General features: G+C 34.4%; 1 protein-coding gene and 1 pseudogene across 6 annotated transcripts in view; both read left to right on the forward strand.

The window, feature by feature from the left end:
* Positions 1 to 24,523, forward strand: part of PATJ (PATJ crumbs cell polarity complex component) — a 287,089-nt gene that overhangs the window by 152,522 nt on the left and 110,044 nt on the right. For all 6 annotated transcript variants that reach the window (XM_039887878.1, XM_039887926.1, XM_039887916.1 and 3 more), the window contains one exon: positions 11,232 to 11,428. In XM_039887878.1, coding sequence (XP_039743812.1) covers positions 11,232 to 11,428 — 197 coding nt within the window. The remainder of the gene's footprint in view (positions 1 to 11,231; positions 11,429 to 24,523) is intronic.
* LOC120623072 (uncharacterized) lies at positions 4,737 to 4,855 on the forward strand (annotated as a pseudogene).

Genomic DNA, 24,523 nt, shown 5'->3' on the forward strand with positions numbered 1-24,523 from the left:
GAGGGAAGTTTGCTTCCAAAGTATCAGTCACTAAGGGGATCAGGTAAACTTGGCAAATATCGTATTATATTCCTTTTTCTACATTCTACTACAATTCTCTTTAATTATTGGAAACTGACATTTTTCCCCCCTCCAGAAAATATAATTAAACACCTTCATGCTGTCAGTGCCACTGCTGCTCTCCATGATCTGTTGCCAGCGTGAAGCTTTTGTTGAGCATTATTGCATGACTATGTAATGACCAGGAAGCAAAATCAGCCCAACTCTGACACATTCCTACTATGCTATAACTAAATGAGCTTGCAACTCAATGCTTTTACAGTGATTAAAGAACCATATTCTCTATTCTCCTGGTATTTAAAATATACAAGTGATTGTAAAGAGTGTTTTTTTTTTTTTTAAATTACATTTGGCTTTTCTCAGCACTGTTTTAAAAATCAGAACATTTTCATTGATTTCTCTCAAGACTCAGTAAAAAATTGAGGTCAGTAATAGTCAAACTAATTTTTTTTTTTTACCCGTTTTCAGGCATCTCTGAAGTTCATTAAGGCATTTTGCTCTTGGAGAGGGACTTAGGTTTTTACACAGTATTCTTTAATATGTATAATAATTACAAAGACATCTGCTTTTAAAAAAATTGGTGACTCCTTGGCTGCATCCCAAAATTTAGATTTTGTACATATGACATACAACTGCGTTTCATACAGAACTATCTCCGGTGATCCATGGACCACACTTTGAGAAACACTGGTTTGGATGTCCAGAAAGGCCTCACTGGACATATCCATTAAGACTGTGTGAACCTAAACATTTGAACATGGGTGTAGATGTAGCCATCTTCCCTAATTAGGGCAGATAAACTTTCTTCTGTATTAAACTAATTTCACTTTATGTTTTAAGCCTATAGGTGGTCAATGAACTTGCATTTTGTCTTTATAGAGAGATCATTTGCCAGCTCCTCCACTGAATGAGTGTCTTACTCCCACATCCCTCACTATCAGAGGAATTTGGCAGAGTAGTCAGTTTCCTCCAGCATGAACTAAAGAAGGCATTGAAATGAGATTTGTGAAAATGAGAGGTGAAGATAGCCCACCTCTAACTTCAGTTTAGACTTGGTCTAATGGCTCTGATTTCTGAAAAATAGAATAGTGAAACTGGCCTAATCATTGAGGACTTTTGAATTCTATTCCCAGTTTTGCCATTAGTTTGCAATTAATTTCTATGGTCTTGATGTCCTTTGTTGTGAATGATTAAGGGTGGGGGACGGATTCTTTCCCTCTCCAGACTAAAAGTGATTCTTAAGAGTTTAGCTACTGATTATAGAAATTGAATCTTTCTTACTCTGCTGTTGTGTGACTGAAAGAAAGATACCAACCAAATTTGTTATCTTATGCTTTTGATAGTACCTAATTCAAATGCCCCCCCCTTTTTTTTTCTCCCTCTTTTAATTTGCCTTTATATCCTTAACAAGTAGCATGACGTCTGGCCCAGAGCAGGCATTCAGAATTTTTTTAAATGAATAAATGGAATGAAGTTAGTTATTACTCCTTTTCCTTGACTCCTTAAGTTCCGTTTTCTATTCCAATTGACACCTTAGCCCATATTAGATCCATTTCTTATCACTATTGATTGCATAGTAATAGCCTCCTAAGTGGTCAGGTTTCCTATTCTCCTCTGAACCATCGCTCGCTTATTGTCAAATACTATTCAGAGTGTTTCATCCACCTCTGCATTATCTGGTAGCAGTTCCAGGCTTATCTTCCCCTTCATTCTTGAGCTCCAGGTCAAATTCACCAGCTCTCTGTTATTGATACCACAAACCAGCTCATTCATACGAAATTGTTACCTCCTTGTCCTTCACCCATTTCTAAGCATCAGACCTCAGTTTCTCTGTTATCCTTTCCCTTCTTTTACCTCAGGCATCCAAACAGTTCACAAGCTTTATTGATCTTGTCTATCAAATTATTTTCTGCCACCACATGCTAACTTTGCCTCCAATTCTTTGACCACCATTCTATTTTTACAGTCTTCCTCTTCGTCTTCATGTTTTCTTTTCTCCCCTCTTCAAGTCAGCCTATGTATACTGCCACCAAATTAAACTTCCAAAGGCTGGACTCTGGGATTTCCTATGTGTGTTCTATATGTGTTCTTTCCCTAAACTGTAAATTCCAAAAGGACTGAGGCAGATTTTAGACTTCCCTCTGCCACTCTAGCAGATGTGCACATAAGATGCTCCTTTTTATCTTCCTTGTGTGGTGGGTAAGCATATGGAATTTGGAGTGAGACCTGAATCTAAACCCCAGGTTCCACAACCTCCATGAGCCTTAGTCATCTGTAAGATAGGGTGATTATATCTTATAGGATTGTTAGGAAGGTTTTGTTTTATTTTTCTTTTAGTTGTAAAAATTTTCATACATTTCAAACACGAAGAGGTCAGTGAATTCCCATATATTATTTTCCCAGATTCCATAATTACCAAGATTTTACAGTACTTGTTTCACCTATCCCTTATTTTTCTTTACTAAAATATTTTTAAACCATTTCCAGACATGATGTAATTTTATCCATGCATGCGCATCTCTAAAAATAAAACTGTAATACCATTAACGTACCTAACACAATAATTCTTTGGTTTTATTTAATATATAACCCATAATCAAATTTTTTTATTGTCTCCAAATGTATTTTTACAGTTGGTTTGTTCAAATCAGATTTCAAACAAGATCCTCACATTACATTATTTTGTTGTCTCTTTTTTAAAAAATAAATGTATTGAAATACATACAAACAGAAAACTGTACTACAGTTTGATGAATGTCCACCCACCATCCAGGACACAAAATAGAATATTACTACCACCCACAAGTCACTTTGTGCCCCCTCTTATTCACCATTTCTTCCCTCTTCCCCAAAGGTCAATACTGTCTTGACTTCTAAAACCATAGATTAGCTTTGCCTGTTTTTGAACTTGATAAAAATTGAATCATGTGGTGTATACACTTTTCTCTCTTGGTTTCTTTCACTCAATAGTACATTTCCAATATTCAAACATGTTGCCTATAGCAGTGGTTGCTTTTCATGGTTGAATAAAGTTCCATTGTATGAATATGCCACAATTTGTTTACCCATTATCCAAATGGGCATCTTGAAGATTTTATTGTATAACACTGAATATGCAAAGGGATCAGCATAATGTCAGTAAAAGTTCAGTTAATATTAATACAGTATCTTATGTTTAAAATTTTCTCATTGTATATCGATTCATTTGAATTTTGATTCACCTAATGGGAACATTTTAGATTTTCATTATTAGTTAAAGCTTTTTTTTCTCACTCTATGGTCTCGTAAGGAAATAGTCTTAAGAATTTTTATTCTAATTGGCTGCCAGAATTTTGTCTCTTTAAATTTATGGTTGATTTTCTTTTCTAATTTTATATCTAATATAGATTGCATTTTTTTGTAAATGAAAGGAAAGAAATTTCTGGCTTTTTTTTCTCTAAATTTTGTATATAATATTTTTTTGTTTAATTTTGGCCTGACTTTCACCTAAGGTCATGGACTCTATAGCCAAACTTTCTGGTTTCAAATCCCAGCTTTACTATTCACTAACTGTGTTACTGCACAAGTTATCTACCCTCTTTGTTCCTTAGTTTCCTCATCTGTAAAATTGGGGATAATACCTACTATGCAGAGTTTTCGTAAAGGTTAAATAAGTTAAACTATAGTAAAGTGCTTAGAAGAATATCTAGCTGTTATTATTATATGTAACTATAGTTCTCATATTTTTGTGCTTCAATTAATATCTACCTGCAGGTCCTTATGATACATATTTTTTTATATGCTCGAAAAAATGTCCGCTACATTTAAGAGAAAAATTTATTGTTGTCATGACAAATGTAGCTTCTTTACACTGACGTGTTTTCATTATTTTCCCTATTTCATGTGGACTTTCACTTGAGAATTGCTTTTACTACTGGAGTTCATATGCTGTTTTGGGGACTTTGGATTCTCTTTCATATGCTTTTACTTCTTAAAACTGTATGTACTGACAAGCTCTCAGAATTAAAAGTTGATTACTGCATAAGAAAATTAGATTGAGATGTTTATCATAACTCCATTATTTAGAAATGGGATTTTTGTATTTAATCTATAAGAAAACTTATTTAAATATTTTTTCTATATTATTTTTATTATTTGGAAACAGACCAGGTAACTAAGTGCTTCTAGAGTTGTATTGGGTCATTATTCCAGTGTGTTGAACATTTTCTATTAAAATACTGGGCAGTGACTTGAATGAAGTTTCTTTCTTGAGAGAAAGGGTTTGTTACTTAGCAACACTTATGATGATAGGAAAATACCCTGAGACTATATTGGAGAAATCTTATTAGCTTTCTTGGACAAGGAAAAGGCATCAGTGCTTTGATACAGAATTATGAGCAATTTGGGATTCCTTTCTTCAGATAGCATGGTCATGGGGCTAGAAAATCCATGTTTAAAACAAGTGTGACTGTTCAGCTGAGTCAGAAGACTCCTCTCTCTCCAGTTATTCTAGGTTGATGTTCATTCCGGGTTACTTAAGTAAAGCTTGGTACCAAATGAAGTATCTTACTGATCTCCTAATTTCTGAGTTTTATTTAGAAATAGAAGGGCATCTAGATTATTTGTGATAGGAACTATTGCTACTTGATTACACATTGCGAAAGTCAATGAAAATCTATATAAGATTGACTGTTTATGTCTACGGCCAAGCTACCCTGAACAAGCCCGATCCTGTCTGATCTCGGAAGCTACGCAGGGTTGGGCCTGGTTAGTGCTTGGATGGGAGACCACCTAGGAAGACCAGGTGCTGTAGGTGTAAAAAATAAAAAAAATAAGAGATTGTAAGCTGACAAGGTCCTTCCAATCTGTGAGGTCAACCAAGGATTGCCTTGCCTAAAAAAAAAAAGAAAAAGAAAAAAGATTGAATGTTTATTACAAGTATTTTCTAGAAGTAATAGATATAGTAAGATCCTAGATCTTTACAACACTTTTAATATATTGTTGCTAAAAATCTAGTAAGTTGTGTGTGTGTGTGTGTGTGTGTGGTAGTGTGTGTGTGTGTGTACAAGAAACAAAGTATGGGTTCTTTGGATTTTTTTTTCCCTTAATTTTAGAGGAAATCCTCATTGGTTTCAAATAAAATAATATTCTTTATTTCACCTCTTCAATGTATTTTTAGTGAAATTGGAATGTTTTAAGAAAACCGTTCTTTTCATACATTTTTTTTGCCCCTTATCCCTTTCCCTACCACTGGTTGCCATGGAAACAACGCTCAGCAGCCCTTAGAGCAAATGCCAGGCAATATGGGGTTCCCCTGTGGTGGAGCCAGATGTCTGATGCTGCAGAACAGTTTGTGCTGACTCAGCTGTACACAGGAGCTCTACTGTGATTTTGTTCTTAAATTCTGAATTAAACTGGCGTGCTGTGTCTTGATTATTCAAAAATAAGAGTTTGGTTCTACTTTCCCCTACACAGTAACTTTGTTTTCCTTCTCCCTTTTTGAAATTCTAGTTTCACTTTTAATTATACCTACAGAATAGAAGTAATTGGTAATGGACATTACAAGTAACTTTTGAGATTTGAGAGAGGCAGGCAGCTATCTGTGGGAGGGTGGGAGAGAGAGGGAGGAAAACTGAGATTGAGATTCTAAAGGAATCTATTGTATAGTCAAAACAACTTTCTTACTTAATCGTTATCATGATTGTGGAGCCAGAAATAGTCACCAAATTAGATTAGTTTTGTGAAAGGCATATTTAGAGGCTGCCTTTTGTTTTGGTATCTGTGAACTTTATGGTTGACTGTCATCATGATCACTGTAGAAAAAAAAAATTACATTGCCTGGGAGATTAGTCTGTTATTTATAGATATAGCAGGACATGAAAATCATCTAAGGACCTTGTTTCAAAGGGAAATTTACCCCATTCCCAAACTTTACCCCAAACTCATTGGCTCAGAACCTCAGCTGGTGGAGCCCAGACATGATTCTGTTTTATAGACTTTAAGGGTGATTTTTAGGTAGCCAGCCTAGTAAATTATCTAAGGATATGGGGCCTGAGAACCATTGTTTCAGCTCCTTTAAAGGAGCCTCTTATTATTAAAAATTCCACCAGTCTAAGTGATAGCCATGGTGTGATGAAGAGAACACAGTGGATTCAGCAGACCTGGCCCAAACACTGGCCTCTCTGTGTATCAGTCCACTCACCTGCAAATGGAGGTGTTTACGAAGGTGTGGGGAGGATTCAATGACATGATGACCTGTGAAATGTTTCTTTTATGTAAGGGGGTATTATAATATGAGAACTCTAAAGACAGCTTCTTTAATTGAAGGAGAAATTTGAAGTCATTTTTTTATTTCTTTAAATGTTATTGGAGAAATTTAACATAATTTGATAGAGGACTCGAACTACATATTAGAAGACTTTAATTTCTAGCTATAAATTAGCTTCATAACTTTATATAAGATCTTCATTTCTTAAGTCTTATTTCTTTGTTTATACAGGAGTCCAAATTGTATGGGTGTGTGGAAGCGGGTGTGCATTTAGAGAAAGTAGTTTTACCTGATTTCTTGGTTGGGTTTGCCTGAATTAAAAGTTTCTAATTCCATGATATGGTGAAAACATAGCATTTAATTTGTTTAAGAATTGGACCTGTTATTTTTTAAGCCCCTTCTAGTTATGAGTCTAAATAAAACTGTAGGATACCCCAAATTCTGAGGCCTGAAAAGCTTAACAATAAAAATGTAACTGAAGATTAAAGAGCATATGTGTTATAGAACATTTGGCACTTTTATTGTCTTATTACTCTTCCTGTATTATGATGCACTGAAAAAAGTAATAAATATAAACTTTTTGCTTTTCAAGTTTCTGTAGTTTATTTAATAGTCAATGAAAAAAATAATGTACGTATAGTAATTTGTTTTTCTAGTAGTCCTAATGGATTTTGTTACTTTTGAATACAAATCTAAAGACGAAACCATTCTTCTACTTCTTATAACTGAAAGAATGTATTCTGTTTTATAACATTTTATGTGTCTAATGCTTTTAGGTCTCAGTCTTTTTGTTGCATTGTTTGGGGCATTGGCTCAACAGTATGGCATAGTAATTGAAGAAGACCTTAGAAACCATTTGTATGCTTTTGACAGGCCTATATTGCACTTATTCATCACCTAGTATTTGCTAGGCATTGTTTTAGGTGCAGAAGACAGCAGTAAACTGGATGTACAAGGAACCTCATGGAGTATATATTTTTAGGATAGGAAAGTAGGAAGAAATAAAAAATCTAAAAAGATACTTTCATGTAATACTATGAAGATAGACAGACAAAACTGGGTTTGTATCCTTACTATATGTTACTAGCTGGGTAACCTTTGGCAAGTTAGTTAACATTAAATATGTTATTTCCCACATCTAGGATGCAGAGGTGATCATTCTTACCTGATAGGGTAATTTTTAGCATGAAAAAAGAAATTTTATTGAAAGATGTAGCATAGTTTCTGAAACTTATCAGGTCCTCAATAAATTAATACAATTTCTTAACCAATTCAATATGTTCAACTCTTCATTAGTCTAGGATTTGCTTTTCTGCTCTGTTTTATTCTGTTGAGCTTATCTCCTTCTTCCTTAACTAATAATAATAATAATGGTGATGATGATGATAATAATAAATAAGACATCAAGGAAAGCTGAATAACTCATTTGTTAGTGTTTAGGCAAATAGTTAGAAGTTGGATGCTGGATTATTGGAAATATCAACTAATGAGGTTTTTGGCATGATGCATGGAAGGTATATCTGACCAATAGACTGAGAGTTTCTTAGAATACCTATAATATTCTAGAATATTAGAATATCTATAGAATATATCTAGAATATCTATAGTTTTCCTGATAACTTAGTAAAATAGATGGGGGACTTCAGCCAGTGGTATTTTTATTATAGTTCTTATCTCTCTAAATTATAATTCGTCATGCATTCCTGGAATACAGCCTTCTTCATAATGTATGCTTAGATCGAGTCATATGAAATTGCTTTTCTTATGTCAGAAAATGGTCAAATATTGTCTATATCATAGAAGTCAAATTAAATGTTTTTAATATACACTTGATTTAAATTAAAGATTTTTATGTCCATGATCATAAATTAAATAAGATCAGTTTTCTTTTTTTGATTTGTCTTTATTTTAAAATCAGAATCAGGATTATACCAGCCTCAAAAAATGAGATGGATAACTTTTTGTACATTTTCCATGTTCTGGAACAGCTTACATGGGATAAAAATTCATTATAACTTGAAATCTGATAGAATTCAAGTGTAAAACTATCTAGGACTAGGGTATTTTTGAAAGGAAATATCCTTGATGATCATTTCAGTTTCTTTAATATTACTAGCCTATTGTAATATCTATATTTTTCTTTGATCAGTTTTTGCAGAGCCTGTCTTATTAATGTTTTCAAAGATCTACACTTTACTTCCATTGATTTTTATTGTAATGTTTATTTGTTTTGCATGTATACATATTTTTTTGGTTTGGCGGTGATAGTTCTGTTTCATTAACACATGCCCTTTGGTATTTTCTCTCTTACATTTTTGAATTTGCTAAGTGGTTCTTTTTCCACCTTCTTAGGTACAATGCTTAACATATTAGTTTTTAACTTTTCTTGTTTTCTGAAAAGTTATTCAAAAGTATAAATAGCCTTCTAAGTTCTGCTTTAGCTATATCTTTTAAGTTTGACCTCTAGAATTGTGGTTTTTTATTCAATTGTGAATACTGTCTTTCTTAATTTCCTATATTGTTTCCATTTTAAATTTTGGGCTTTTTACTAACATTAATTTATTTCTAAACACAAGGTAGTTTTAAAGCTATTTTTTGTTTTTAGTTTATAGTTTTTTATAGTTTTATTGCATATATTCGAAGACACAAAATGTATGATATTGGTTCTTTGAGATTTACTGAAGTTTCTTTTATGACCCAATGCACAACCTGTTTCAGTAATTGTTCTGTGTGCTCTGCCTCCTCCAAAATCTGTATTTTCTGTCTGTGATATGTAAAATTTTTCTTATATCTAATACTTTGAGCTTATCGTATTCTTAAAGTCTTCAGTATCTTTTTTAAAAAAATATTTTTCTGCTTTATTATTTTCTGACAGGGATGTGTTAAAATTTTGTTTTATTTTGCTTGCTTAGCTGTGATAACATGTCTTAACCATCTTACCCTATAAATCCAATAAAGCAGATGAAAGCATCGCTGCTTTTGTTGAATCTCGGGAAGAGGTCTCAAATAGGGTGTCCTCTTAAGACCTCATACTTTGGGTACCCTAGGGCACTTCTGCAGAATTTATAAATTGGAATATTATTTCTGTAAACAATCTGTCAATTGACCTTTTAACCTTGTACTTATTTTCTTATCGTCCACCCACTAACCTAAAGAATTTTTAATTCATAGCCAAATGGGTTCTCATTCTCCTCTTTACCCCACCTGCATATATGCTTTTCCACTTGTCATTTCACCTACCAGGACCCTTCTTTACATAGCCAAATTCTACACGTTATTTAATTCTCAAATTCTGTTTCTTCCATAAAATCCCTTCAGTTCTTAGAACCCTAAAAGCAATTATTGTTACCACAATTAATTTAGTATTTATACACTATCTTAATTCACTAATAAATTAATATTTATTCAGTGCCCAGCACTTATGGTGGTTGGAATTTCTATTTAAATAACTGTAGTTTAATATTTCTTTGCTTCTATTGTGTTACTGTGTGAGCAGCTTGAGGGTAACATGTCTTGTATGTCTCTGTTCGTTATAGTACCTGCATAGGGTCTTCCTCTTAGTGTTGACCAACAAAAATACTTTGAGCTTATTTACTTCAATGTTAATATGACTTATTTTTTTCCTACATAGAGGACAGTTTTGTTACATTGCAAGTCCTTATTTTACTGTATTTTCTTAAATTTACTCTCTTATATGGCAGTATTGTTTAGTCTGATAAAGCAATACACCAGACTAGACTGTCTCCCCTTCGCCCTCCTCCTAAAGATAATTATTTGAGTTAAGCTTTCAGTTTGCAAAGTTTCCTCCAAAGGACAGTGAACATGATCTAAGTCAAGCATTAGACTGAGAATAGAGAGTTCCAGGACAGCCACAATATAGTAAGTTGTTACTCTGCTGATGAGATGTTTGCATCAGAACCATAGTAGTAGTCATCCAGCCTTTTAGCCCTGGCAATGCACCTGGACTTAGCTGGTGCTGTGCGGGGCACAAAACATGTTTAAAGCACTCTTGTTTCCCACACTGATCTCCCAGTGTGATTTTTGTTGCACAGAACGAACACAAGTGAAACATAGCCAGCCAAATCCTAAAACAGGTGATATAGGCCATAAAATGGAGGTAGCAGGTGAAACAGAAGACTGAATTAAAAAGTTATAGAATACATATAAGTCATGAGCCTTTAAGTTCTTTAATGTGAATTTTAGTTCATTTTTCCGTATCCATGAAGTAGATAATTCAATGCCTGTTTTACAGATGAAGTAGAATGTCATAGAGATAAATAATGTATTAATTATTGGATATTGAGTAAGTGGTAGATTTGCAGATTGAATTCAGAGCTGACAGCTAAACTAACATTCTTAATTCCTCTTGTTTTTATTTACATACTGCACGATATTATTTTGTAGGCTTTGAATACTTTAAATAAATGTAATTATTTAGTATTAATTGTTGATTTTCTTTTCTACTGAACTGCAAGTCCATGAAAATAGAAACCATGTCTGTTTTGTTCAGCATGATACCTTGAGGACCAAACTTTGTGATTGGCACATAGCTGGTGCTCAGTAAATAGTCTCCTCTGTGCCACCCCCTTTTTTTCCAGAGGGGATACAGGAAAGCCAAGGTTTCTACCACGTTGTTTTGAATGTCTTAAGTAAAAAAATAATGCATGGAAAGTCTGGGTCAGTGTGAACCTGAACAATCAGGAAGGTTTAATGGATGAACTAACTTTCTTAGATGGAGATAAAATAATTCTTAACAGTAACCTCTACATAAAGCTATGAATAACCTCAAATACTTCTTTCTCAAAACAGAATCATTCATTGTAGAGGAACCACAGTAAGGATGGGGAAATGCTGACATCTCTGTAATACAGATTGAACTACTTCATTTAATTTTCTTTTTATCTTTTTTTTTTCTTTTAAATAGAGAAAATCAGGCAAAGATATGCAGATCTGCCTGGAGAATTGCACATTATTGAACTAGAAAAGGATAAGAATGGCCTTGGACTCAGCCTTGCTGGTAACAAAGACAGGTCACGCATGAGTATCTTTGTGGTGGGAATTAACCCAGAAGGACCCGCTGCCACAGATGGACGAATACGTATTGGAGATGAACTATTAGAGGTGAGGGGCATATATGCTTTTTATTTCTTTTCCGGTGAGGTGAAAGAGTACAGGAGATAGTGTACAGTAAAATGAGGTGAAGGGAAAGAATGTTGACGAATAATACTTTTTAAAACTTTAAAATCATTTTTCAAAGCAAGAACAAAAATCATACTGAGTAAAAATTAATCTCTCAAAATAATTTAGGAACCCTTAAGTAAAATCTCATGGAAATATATTAAAAGAATAGGGCTTGTTTGTACTGTCTATTCAAAAAGCTCAAAACTAATTTGATTATTAATCTAATATCAGTATTTGTCTAAACTCTCTGGGTTTTGAATTAACTATAAGTATGACATTTGTTTTTGTTATTGTCGTTTAGTTTTGAGGAAGGTGTTAAGCCATTGAAACCTGTGATCTGATTGTCAAGCAATAGTTAATATCAGTAAAGTTGGTGATGTGGGTTAAGGCCATATAAGTTCCTTATTTAGGAAAAGGATAGAGGTAAGAGAAGCTAAGGAGATGACTGACCTCTATTAATTACTATCTAGACGATTTCATCAATAAACTGAAAGGTTATTTTTATTTTCTTAAACTTAAAATCAGGGTTTCTGTTCTGAGTTTATCTCAGTTTGATATTCATTTGTTTGTTCAATCACTCAGCTAATAATTTTTCTTGGGACTAGACACAGAAAAAGGAATGAATACATCCAGTCCCTTCATTCAAATTGCTCACAGTCTAGAGGAAGAAACAGACATTACAAGATTGTTGCACCTCAGAATGAAAAATGTAATAACAACAACAATGGCTAATGTATACTCGGTATTAGACACTGCAACCTCTGTTACTGATGAGGTCACCAAGTAAATGATGGTGTTGGGATTCAAAATCGGGCAGTTTGACCTCTTAGCTCTTTGTTAACCCGTGTGCTCTGAGGCTTCTTGTATAAAACGCTTCAACATTTGAACATTAAAGGAAGCTAAATCACAGAGGCACGGAGGGTCAGACTGCTTACTTAAAATGAGGGCTTCCTGATTTTGCGATTTCCTCTTCAGACTCTGACTTAGAATTCACAGTCATCCGTAATCTGATGTGCCTAATGATATCTACAACCAAAGCTGCTCAGACACTGTAACCATTAGTGTCACTTCTTTTTTCCAAGCCCTGATAGTTTCTCCCCATCTAGAACCTATTTCCACAAAGAAGTCACTTCTGGAATTACTTTTGTTTTCTTGTTCTTTGTAATATAGCTTCACGAAAGAGACCCATATTCAGTAGCAGCACTTACTAGCACAATCGTTAATTAAATAAAAGGTGACAGGATGTATTAACTAATATATTTCATTGCTTCAGGTTTATTTCGTTTGGCTGATGTTTAGGGACTTCTTTCAAAATGAGGCTAAAGTAATGGTGGTGGCAATAATAATGAAGGCAAAAGGTAATTTCCCGAATTATTACTGGCACTCTACAAATGCACTCACACATTTGTATTCAGTATTTTTAAAAGCCCTATATGATTAATACTATTATTATCTCCATTTTATGGATTTAAAAAACCTTCATAAGTAACTTGCCTAACGATACAGAACTCAGTTACTAAGTTTCAGTAAGAATCCAGGCTTGCCAGACTCCAAGCTGTAACCACCAAAATATACTGTGTTCCCCATGGTACTTCAACCAAACCTCATTTGTTTAGATCCTCGAGAATTCTGATTGATGATGCTCTGTCTTTATGGCATCATGTATCTTAAGTCACTTTGTTGTGATATGTGTACCTAGACAGAGATTTCCTATCTTGCACGATATATGGAAATAGTCCAAAGGCTATAGTTTGGAACATGAAGTTTCTAGTTCTGTTCTCTCTAACTTATTAAGACTCAAGAGGAATGGCCTAGAGGATCCAGACTAACAGGAGCACTGGTATTTTATTTTTCTGTCTGACATTTTGTTAGATATGGGTAACAAATGAGCTGCACCTGCAGAGTAATGAGGGTGTTTTACAGGCCATAACAATAGCCAACACTGTATACGCCAATGAGCACTGGACTTAGCAGACCTACTTTAACTTATTCCAGTTCTTTCAGTTATTAGTTGCATTTTTAGAAGGGGCTTACCACAGTATGTGGCACATAGTTGACTATTAATTAGATCATATTTCCTCCCTCACAGACAGAAACTTCAGATATCTGTTTTCTAGGCTAGAGACTGGAAAAGCGCTGCTGGGTAAAAAAGAATATTAGCAAATTGCCATATTGGACCTCTCCTATTCTTTTGACTTTCTGAATTTGGCCCATTTGTTGCTATTCATCATTTTTATCTTCATTCAGAGATGGGAAGAGGAAGACAATGAAATATGACAATATGATAATCCCCCTCTACTCACCACTATTTCTCTTGTTTAAAAAAAAAACAGATAAAAATATATCGGAACACAGATTCTCGAGTCACATATGTTTGGCTACTTATTTATCTTCTCTGTCCCTCAGTTACCTCCTTTAGCAAATGGAACTTACTCATTCAGCAAGTATCTTACTGTGCATCTGTCATTTGGAGGCGCTATATGAAGAGTGTGCTGATTTTCTATTGGTGAACAAAATCCGCGATACCTGTCCTCATATAGCTTACAGTCAAGGGATTGTATAGCATCAATCAACCTGAAAGGGCGTTATGAGAATTAATGATAGAAGATATGTCAAGCTTTGCCACAATGCCTGGCTCATAGTAATACTTTAATAAATTGTAGATGATATTATTTATAAAATAATATTTTATGTGGATTTGTGTATTTCAGTTTTTTAGTTTGTTTATATTAATACATTTGTCTCTGAAAGTATGTCCCAGAGAGGAGCCATCTTCTTATTCCTCAGTAGCTCCATGCATCATCTTGAAAAGCTGAGAGAATGAAAAATGCACATACTGGATTCTTAAGGAGTTATAACCCATCTTCTCATGTGGCTTTTGGCTCTAGATCAGGGATGACAGGGGGGAAATATTCCTGTGGGAAGCATTTCCCTGGTTTCTTTTTATAGCTGAGAAAAAATTTCAGTCCTTTCTCTATGACATGTAAAGAATTTGTATATAGCATGATATCAAATCCAGTGTGATTCTGAACTGAGAATAAGAAATTGATTTAATAATGAGTGCCAGGAAAGCTAAAGCCAGTGTTACAATAGCTATTCTTTGGACATTGCAGTGTATTAGATGGTAGAAGGACACTGCGTTATGTAGGAGCGAGGCATTTGCAGTGGGCTTTTAGAGTGTACTTACTAGATTTCCAAGTTAGAGCACATCTGTGCATTTGCTTACCCACCCACACTCCATTTGTTTTTGTGGTTTCTCTCCTCAGTCGAGGTAAAGTTATCCATGTCTCGATTATTTTTTACAACTCCGCCATTTGCTCATATTATTTCTCATTAGTGCTTTGTTGCTGTCGTTATTACTTTGCTCCCAGTCTCCTTTTATAGATAGTTGATCTGACTTCTTTTAAGCCTTAAGATGAGGCTAATTTAGAGGAAGTAGAAAACAGACCTGTCAAACAAACGTGTGACTTCTTTGAATTCAGAAACTCTGCCTCCCTACTAGAGCCCTGTCCGTGACTGATTTTTGGCACAACATTCGCCGGCAGTTTTGTTGCTGTGGGACTGCATTGTTACAGTGGAAAAGCAGTCAGCAGGTTCTGTCAATCGATGGCCCAGTTCACGTATTTAAAAAAATCTCACATTAAGCCCCCAGAAGACAATGTGATTAAATCTCAGCTTCTTTGCCCTTTACTGCGATAGTAATATGGGGTTCTGAATTGATTTCAAAAGGTATTAGCATATAATTACCATGTAGACTGGAATAAGACTTGCACTAGAGTATTGGCTTTCCCTAAGCAATTAGTCCTAGAAAATACACAGGCCCGGGCATGGTGCTGTCATATGAACATAAGGTTTATTTATAATCTTCCCTACAGTGCAAGTGTGGGAAGAGAGAGCCCATAGTGCTGTGCGGGGAACTGGAGTGATTTGTCAGGTTACAGAAGCAGCCAGAAGGAACAGCGTGGGTGGCACAGGAAGTGCACAATTGATTGGGCTAGCATGTAGAGCTGTGTCTTGTCTGGCTCCCACATCCTTCAAGATAGAAGAAGGACATTCCCTTTGTAACGTTTACCTGCAAGATAGCCCAAACTAAATCTTGTTATTTTGCATGTGTATATGTTTATTTAAAAATCGTTAAAAATAAAAAGCATGAATACTTCTCATATTTGTCAGGGATAAAGATATACAACTATAGGTAAACTCAGACCCTATGGTCTCGTAGTATTTATTTAATAATAGAAAAAAAAAATCGAAGCCATGAAAATTAAATGACTGACTCAGGTACATGTAGCTGCTTTATGATGTAACTCTTACCCAAGGGCCTTTACACCTCAACAGTCCCAGCAGCTGATCCTTAACTCTCTGCTGGTTGCCAGTGAATTATTTTTGAAATCTTTAAGAAGACTTAGATGTGATTTAGAAGCGTAGAACAATAGTAAATAAATCACTACCATTCGTGCATCCATAGATACCATTCTTTCTAATTTACAGTCAGAAGTGTCTGTCATCTTAGATTGGCTTCTTTAGATTATTATCATACATAGATGTAATTTTATAAAGTGTACTTCTTAATGCAATAATTATGCTCTAAGAGACTTCATGTATTAAAATATCCCATTGCAGAAACACTAGTTTAATGAGCAGAAAGTGAAGGATTTCAAAATTGCAATAAAATTATTTTCCTACAGTTTTATTAACATAAATAGGTTTATAATAGCTAAAAGTACAAAAATAAATTGACCAATTTTTTTTATTGTGGCAATGGTTTCATGAGTATCAAAACACATCAAATTTTACATTTTAAATACGTGATTTATTATGTGTCTACTGTATCTCAGTTAAAAAATTTGTTGATCAGACCTGGCAAAAATAAATACTGAAAGAATGTCCTGAACATGACCTTCCCATATACAAAGCTAAAGTCACCCCATTTTGTGACTATTAAAATAATCTACAACCTAATTCACAATTCAAAAGTCAACAGAAATATGTGATGCTAGCTGAGTGATCAGCCTCACACACAAAACATGGGACCTCTGTGATGTGTGCACCATTTTTCCTTTCTTCAGAGTGCAATCCCCCAGGTCATTACCATCTTGTAACTGATAGCTTTTTTTGTCTTGCTAACTTATCTTCCCTAAGTAATCCATTGTGTTATATCCAGGTTGAGTTACAAAAAAATGTACTCATTAAGAAAACATATTTATGAGGCAGTGCTAAATTTTTTCTGTTCATTCTCTCTTAACTTTTACAAAAACCCAATGGAAGTTGGTGCTATTTTAATCCTTATGTTACATATAAGGAAACTGAAACATGAAGGAGCAGAATCAGTATGCAAATACTAGCTTTTCCAACTCTTAAGGGCTTTGTTCTTAAGTTATTCAGTTCTAGATTAATAATGATTCTAGAAGGAAAGTGAATTTCTCATCATTTTGTAGTTTTGGTAGATCTAGATTAATGCAGTTAATACAGTACTAGTTTAAAATATCTGAGGTAGTTTCTCATAATGCAATACCATGTTACTCTTTTTATCTTAATATTTAGTGCCACTTTGAATTCATTAACAGAAGAATGCAGTTGGCGAAATTATACCTCTCTCTCAAGAACCTGGGAAGAAAAATAATATTTTTTTGAGGTGGTTCTTGCCCAATTTGAGAGCTTCTTGAACTTCATAATTTAAGAGCTTTCCCCCTCAGCACTATTACAGAGCTAAAGTTTTGTTTTTAGGCTACAAGAAATATATGTAAAATCTAGCTTATATTGAGAAGCCTCGTTCTTTTTTCTGTGTTTCTTGCAGTGAAGTCTTTGAGCTCTGTTTCTGCCATTTTTGTTTCTGTCCCTGGCTTATTAGGGGAAGAGTTTTGAATTACTTAGTCACATGTCATTGTCTTTATGCTGCTGAAATATTTAGGCTAAATATCTATATTCTTACTGATCTTCTGGAAGAATGACATTTAATTTTTTATTATTGCAGTCCTCGTTATTGCTCTACAAAAGCTTTATGTGGGATCTGTACAGTGAGCCACATTATCTTAAAATCATGGAGAGAAAGTGTCATGAAAGCAGAAAGTAAATATGAAGATAATCTAAGAAACTTAGATTAATGTGGAAAGAATATTAAAAAATAGGGATAGGAATGTATGCTGAAAAAGAAACTTGCCTTTTGGAAGGAATAATTGATTTTCAGCAGTACCTCTTGAGACTCTCCTCTCCTTTCTGCAGTTTTTTCTTAGGTCTTACACAACTTTGAGATAGTTCTCCAGGCCTCTGTTCCCTCTTTTTTCTAGTTTCTTTCCCATTTCCTTCCATTTCTACTCATTGCTATCATAGTGACTGCACTTAAAATGCAGTCTGGAAAGACATGCTCTTAAATTATTGAGAAAGGTTTCCTTCTATCTGCCTCAACTTATAATTTATTTCTGTATTTTGCTTTATTTGCACAATGAACATTTGGAGTCACAGTAATTTCACAATTTTAAGTCATGAAACTGAAAGAAAAGTATTAATGAAATTCTTATTCCAAGTTCAACTTGCTGACGATATCAAACAACTGCTTAAACTCATCACAAATGTGATTGAATATGTGTGTTTTAATTATAGTTTTTAAGAGGTGAGCTTAAAATCAGTAATCCAACATGAAAATCAGACATTCCACCAAAACAGTAACCATGAGCCTATTTCTCATTATTTTATTTTATTTTTATTTTTTTCTCATTATTTTAAGTCAGGAAAAATTATTCATTACAAATCAACACGCTCCCCCTTTCCTAAAATATAGCTAAAATACCATAAAAATAATTGTATTTAGGTAACACATAATAGTATTAGGATGTAAAGTGCCTAATATCGCTACAGAATCACCAAGTAGTGTGATTGCTAACACATAGTTGTTTCATATACAATAACTTGCTTTCTTTTAGTTCAACCAACATCCAAACCGCAATTCAAAACCTCTCTTTGTGATTCTGTACTTGGAAAACACCTCGGGACTTTTCCCTCACAACATTTTATTTAAAATCTTTTATTTTATATTGAGAATGTAGATATAAATTTTTCCTATATAAATGTTTACTGAAAAATACTGTATTTAGAGATGTAAATTCTATGAAGCTTAAGTATTAAAAATCAAAAAGTGTTCTATCAGGAAAACATATACCCATATATGTTTCTTCCTCCTTAAACAACAACAAAAAATACTTTATTGATATTTTTTAACATCTACAAAGTAAATGGATAATATAATAAAATTATTTTGTGTAGCCATCATATATTTCAACAATTACCAACAGCCTGCCATTTATGTATCATCTGTACCTACATATACCCATCCCTACTCAGTTAACATTTTTATAGTCTTGTGTGGCAAAACTTACATAAAATGAAATGCACAGATCTTATCTGTACAATTTTAACAACCATATACACCTGTGCAACTCTACCATCTATCATTTTCGTCTCCCCAGACACTCTTCTCATGTCCTTTCCCATTGGAACCTCCCACCCCCATCCTGGGAGGCAACTACTGTATTGATTTTTTTCTTTTTACCTTTGATTAATTTGTTCTTTTCTGAACTTCATATAAATGGGATCATACAGTTTGTACTCTTTTGTGTACAGTTTCCTTCTCAGCATGTCTGTTTCATCTATGTTGTTCCATGGATTAGTAGTTTGTTCCTTTTTGCTGCTGAGTAGTATTCCACCGTGTCACTCTAACACAGTTTGTTCATCGGTTTACCTGTAGGTGGACATCTGGATTTTTTTCCAGAGTTTTGACTATAATCAATAAACCTGCTATGAACATTTGTGTGACAGGCCTTTTTGAGGATGAATATTTTCTTTTCTCTTGGATAAATATTAATGGTAAATTACTAGGAAACAGGATATTTGTGTGTTTAACTTAAAAAGAATCTGCAACCCTTTTTTCCAAGTGATTAGGCCATTAAACATTCCCACCAGCAGCGTATGAGCAGTCTGGTTGTTCCACAACTGCTCTGGTGGGTGTATAATGGTTCCTCATGTGGTTTTAACGTACATTTTCCTGACGATTGATGGCGTTGAGCATGTTTCTTGTGTTAAGCAGCCATTCAGATATATTCTCTTGTGGAGTGTCCATTCAAGTCTTCTCCTTATTTTAAATTAGGTTGTTTGTCTTTTTATAATTGAATTAAACGTAAGAGTTCTTTATATGTTTAGGATACTAGTTCTTTATCAGTTATACGATTTATGGCTTATCTTTTCTTCCTCCTCCTCCTCCTTCTCCTCTGCCTTTCTCTTTCTCTCTCTCTCTCTCTCTCTGTCTTTTCTCTTTCTCATCTCAAAGAAAGGCATTTATTGTTAGATTATTAAATAAGATCTTAGCTGTAGGTTCTTTATAGGTGCCCCTTATCAAACTGAGGAACTTCTCTTCCATTTCTAATTTGATAAGAGGGTTTTTTAAATCACAAATTAGCATTGTATTATGTCAAATGCTTTTTCTGCACCTATTTAGGTTTCTTACCGTAATATTCAAAGTCCTTCAAAAGATATCTTTAACCTACCATTCCAGCTTCTATCACTGTGATCCAGCTACACTGAGTTACTTAAATAAATCCTCAATAAGGACATGTATTTCCCTCAGTCCATTTTTTTGCTCATGTATTTTAGTCAGTATACTTCCAGAGACATTTTTTAAGACCTAACACAACTGTTTAGGCATAAATTCATGACATTATTTTTGTTATTTTTCTAAATAAAATACTTATTTAGCTTTGACATCTCAGTATAGAGTTTTTTCAAATATTTAACTTTAGATAATCAACTCGAAATCCAAAAATAGACAATAGAAAAATAAATATTAGTTATTATTTATTGAAAATGTACTATTTTTTTATAAGAGAGATGGCTTCTAATACCAGATATATGTTTTATTGTTTATTAAATTTATTGGGGTGACCGGATATATATTTAATTATTTCCCTCAGATAAATTCCTTAATCTCTCTGGTATTCTAACTGTAAAGTGAAAGAGGACTCAATATCTTTAAAAACCTTTCAACTTAATATTTTGTGGTTGTGGAATCTAAATTTTTGCTTCTCAAGCTTCAGTATGTGATTTAGCCTAAGGTGTTTCTGTTTTAGGGAACAGAAAAGCTGTAAATCCTTTCTCAAAAATTTTACCAAATAAATCTCTTTCACTGTATAAGTTACTCTCAACCAAGGCTGTATATCAGCATTATAGGACAGCTTTGCCTAAATAACAGCCTTTCACCCCAGCCCACTAGATGAGAATTTGAAGGTGGAGCCTAGATGTGCTTTTTTGAAAGTTACCTAGTTTGATATATCATATGAATCTAGTCAGGAATCTAGATGTAAATATTTGCCTTTGTCCTAGAAGAACATTGGCAAAGTACCAAGTACCTCTGCAAACTTATTGTAGAAAATATAACCATTTGTTATTCAATTCAGATTACACACCAATTGCATGAAATAAAACGGTGTGCCCAGTGATGGAACTAGAAATTTTGACAACCAATACAAGTAGCAATGAATGTGTTCCTGAATCCACAAAAGGGAAAGGAAAGATCTTTACGTAGTCTGTAGTGCTTCCTGCCCTTTAACTTGAGTCTGTCTCCATCCATCTCTTCTAAATGCCAAGAGAGTGGGATTGACCTAGACTTAGGAGCTGTGGCTGGAAAAATGAGGACAGGAGAATAGGATGATTTCACAGCTGAAGGCTCAACATTTTGCACAAGATTTAAATATTATAATTTAAAATTATTTTGACTTTCTAAATCATATTGCCTATCCATATTGATGTTTCTGGCTATGATTCAAAAGTATTAGGTTAACAAATAGGTTTTAATTCTGATTGATTCCCTAACATACTGAGATGTCATAAGGTAGTGCTTCTTACTGCTATTTTTCTCTTTTTTTTAACAGAGATTACACTTTTTTTTCATGTTTTTAAAGTAACATGTAATCATAAAAAATTCTAATTGTACAGGTATAAGTAATAATCTTCCCTCTTTTACCTTTGTAATGCTGCTCCAGAAGTAACCACTGTCAACTTACCATTTTTCCCATTTCTTGCTTGCATAGTCATATACTTCTGTGCAAATATAGATTTTATAGTTAATGTACACAAAATCATATTGTACATACATTTTTTTACTGAATGGTATATCATTTTCTGTGTCAGTTCAAGTAATATTAAAAAATACTGGTGTATATGTCTTTGTGCAATTGTTGGAATAATTCGTCTTTCCGCCCTACTATCAGTATGTAAGAAAGGTTATTTCCCCTAAATCTAAAAAACACTGGATATTACCAGACCTTCGCCAACCTGACAGGTGTAGTTTTTTTCATTGTCTCTTCACACATTTGTCATACATATATACATAAGAAAAGACTGAGGAAATAGTACTATACTCTGATGGGGCAGAGTTTTTAAAGTTAACACTCGAATTGGATCTTTCTCTGCCTTCACCACTGTACAGAGTTTAGAACTGGGTGCTGAGGAGTTATTTAAAGAGAGAGGGAGCATCTACAGCCATGCTACCCTGAACAAGCCCGATCTGGTCTGATCTCGGAAGCTAAGCAGGGTTGGTCCTGGTTGGTACTTGGATGGGAGACCACATAGTCATAAAAAACTAATTAATTAATTGATTGATTGATTTAAGAGGAGGGAGGGAGAATGTGGGAGGGAAGGAGGAGAAAAGGAAGGAGGAAGGGAGGAGGAGGGAGGGAAAAGGGAGAGGAGGGGAAGGAAGGGAAGGAAAGGAAGGAAGAAGGTATTTGGGGACAGAATATGGGTGGTTAGGATACGTATTAAATGAAGTAGCAGGCGTCCCATGGCATCAAGTTAAACATATGTGTTACCCATTGCACAGGCCCCATACTTACTGGAAAGAAGCTTCGGGACAGGGAAACTTGAGTTTAGATTCTGACTCTGCCACAACCTTACCTAGAACTGAGTTTGTAAGTCTCAGTATTCTCATTACAGAAGTACAGAAGCACCTACTTAACCTACCTGTCCTGCTGAGCAGTGTGGCAGTGCTAGACTCTGTATGAGATATACTTTAAAAGTTATCCAATATATGTGGCATACTCCTGCCACTGTAGGACTGATTCACTGACAAGATTAATGTTTAAAAATAAAAGAGAGAGATAAAAGGAAACTGGATTGGAAGGAGGGGAGTTAGGGACTTTGATAGAGTCTTTTAATGATGGATTGGGTTTGTGGCTATGTCTGTAGAAGCTGCAAGGAAACTATTTTGAAGGCAAAAGAAAAAACTTCCAGTAACAGAGGGAATTGGAGTAGAGCTCTAATCAGATTGTTCCTACGAAAGCAGCAAATATTAAGCTGTGCATTACTAGTTTAGGGAACATCTTAACTCTTAGTGTGCTGATGTTCTTAGAAAAAGGAATTCTGGATCAGATCATCTGTGTTGTAATTATTTATGTGACTAACAATACTGTAAATAGAATTAAGCTGTAATGCCTCAGCCTCCCAGGAAAACATGATTCCCCTGCAATATTAATGAGCGGCTGAAAGGTAGATTATACTTCTGCCTCCAGTTACTTGTTCCTTCCTATGCCTTGCAGGTAATAGGAAATATCTACAGGTACCTACTTCATTTAGTCAATGAACCAGCCTATAGCAACTGGACCAATTTCCCCAGAAACACTAAAAGAGCCACATGTGAACATATTTCTCTGCTCACTTCCTTGAAGTCAATAGTTTTTTAAATTGTCGGCATTTAGGATGCAAAAGAATATCTTACTATTTTCTTAGTATATCCAATTTAGAAAGATGTGAGCTACACATTACTATCACTTTGCCTTTAGAAGTTATTTCAATTTAATTAGTTTTGTTCAAGAGAGAAAAATCTTTCACACTTAAACCTTTTAAATGAACGTGTGTTCCTTTGGGAACATTGTACTGCACAGAAGATAGATTAAACTGAAGTTGCCAGAGATCTCCTTTTAGCACTACATCCATTAAACTTAGTCTTTACAACTTGCTCCTTTGCCCAAAGAATTAAGATTTTGAAGCTTGATATATATTATTTTGTCTTTTTTGAGAAAAAATTTAATGTGATAATTTATTCAGAAATACTTTTCCGTTCTAATGAAATTGTGTTTTCATGTGAGTTTTAGTCATCTTCCCTGTTTGGTACCCTGGCCTTGGCACCCCTTTATTCCCTTCGGTTCTCCCAGTGGTTTGGAAAATGAAGATCATTCTTCATAGGGACTGTTGCCCAAGATTTTTGGAAACGGAAAATATTCAAGTACACAAGGTATTCTTTGAACAAGTCCTGGCTAGCTCTATTCTCTGTTAGTCTGCTTTCCTGCCCAAAAGCTTTACTGAAGTACCTATACTTTCTACAAAGAGACCTACATGTAATACCTACATCTCTTTTCATATGCTTTTCCCTAGTCCTGGTGCCCTTCCTGCCTCTCACTTCTCCCTGTTCATGCTAAGTTTCTGTCAGCTTCTCAAGACCAACCCACCCATCTCCAAGAAGAGACATTCACTTTTTGCTTTATGCCGACATCCATCATATAGCAGTGCAATGACTTGTTCCCAAGACTGTGTCATTTATTAGAATACCAGATGCTTGAGGTCAGGGACCATATCTGCCTGAATGAATTCCTACAAAGTGACTTTATCAGAGAATCTTGTATCTAAAACATACATGGTGATAAAGGGGTTTCTATTTCTGTTAATTGGATTTAAAATTCCATAAGATTAAGAATGTATTACTTATCCTGTGGCTTTTTCTCCCCACACCAGATAAATACTCTTAGGAATATTTTCTGATCATTATCAGGAAAGGCTTTTAGACTCAAAATGATCTGGCTGTAAATACGGGCTCTAAATATGGTTTAGTTCCTTAAACTTTCTAAGCCTCAATTTCTCCATCTGTCTAATGAGGTACTAATGCATTCCTTTATGTGCAATATAAGTGAAATGATGTATTTAAGCTGAGTGTATGCACATGTGTAGTATGTGAGCCTTGTATGTTGTAAGCATTTATTAAACGGTATTATTACT

The sequence above is a fragment of the Pteropus medius genome, unplaced genomic scaffold (assembly GCF_902729225.1).
Source record: "Pteropus medius unplaced genomic scaffold, Ma_sr-lr_union100, whole genome shotgun sequence".
NCBI lineage: Eukaryota > Metazoa > Chordata > Mammalia > Chiroptera > Pteropodidae > Pteropus > Pteropus medius.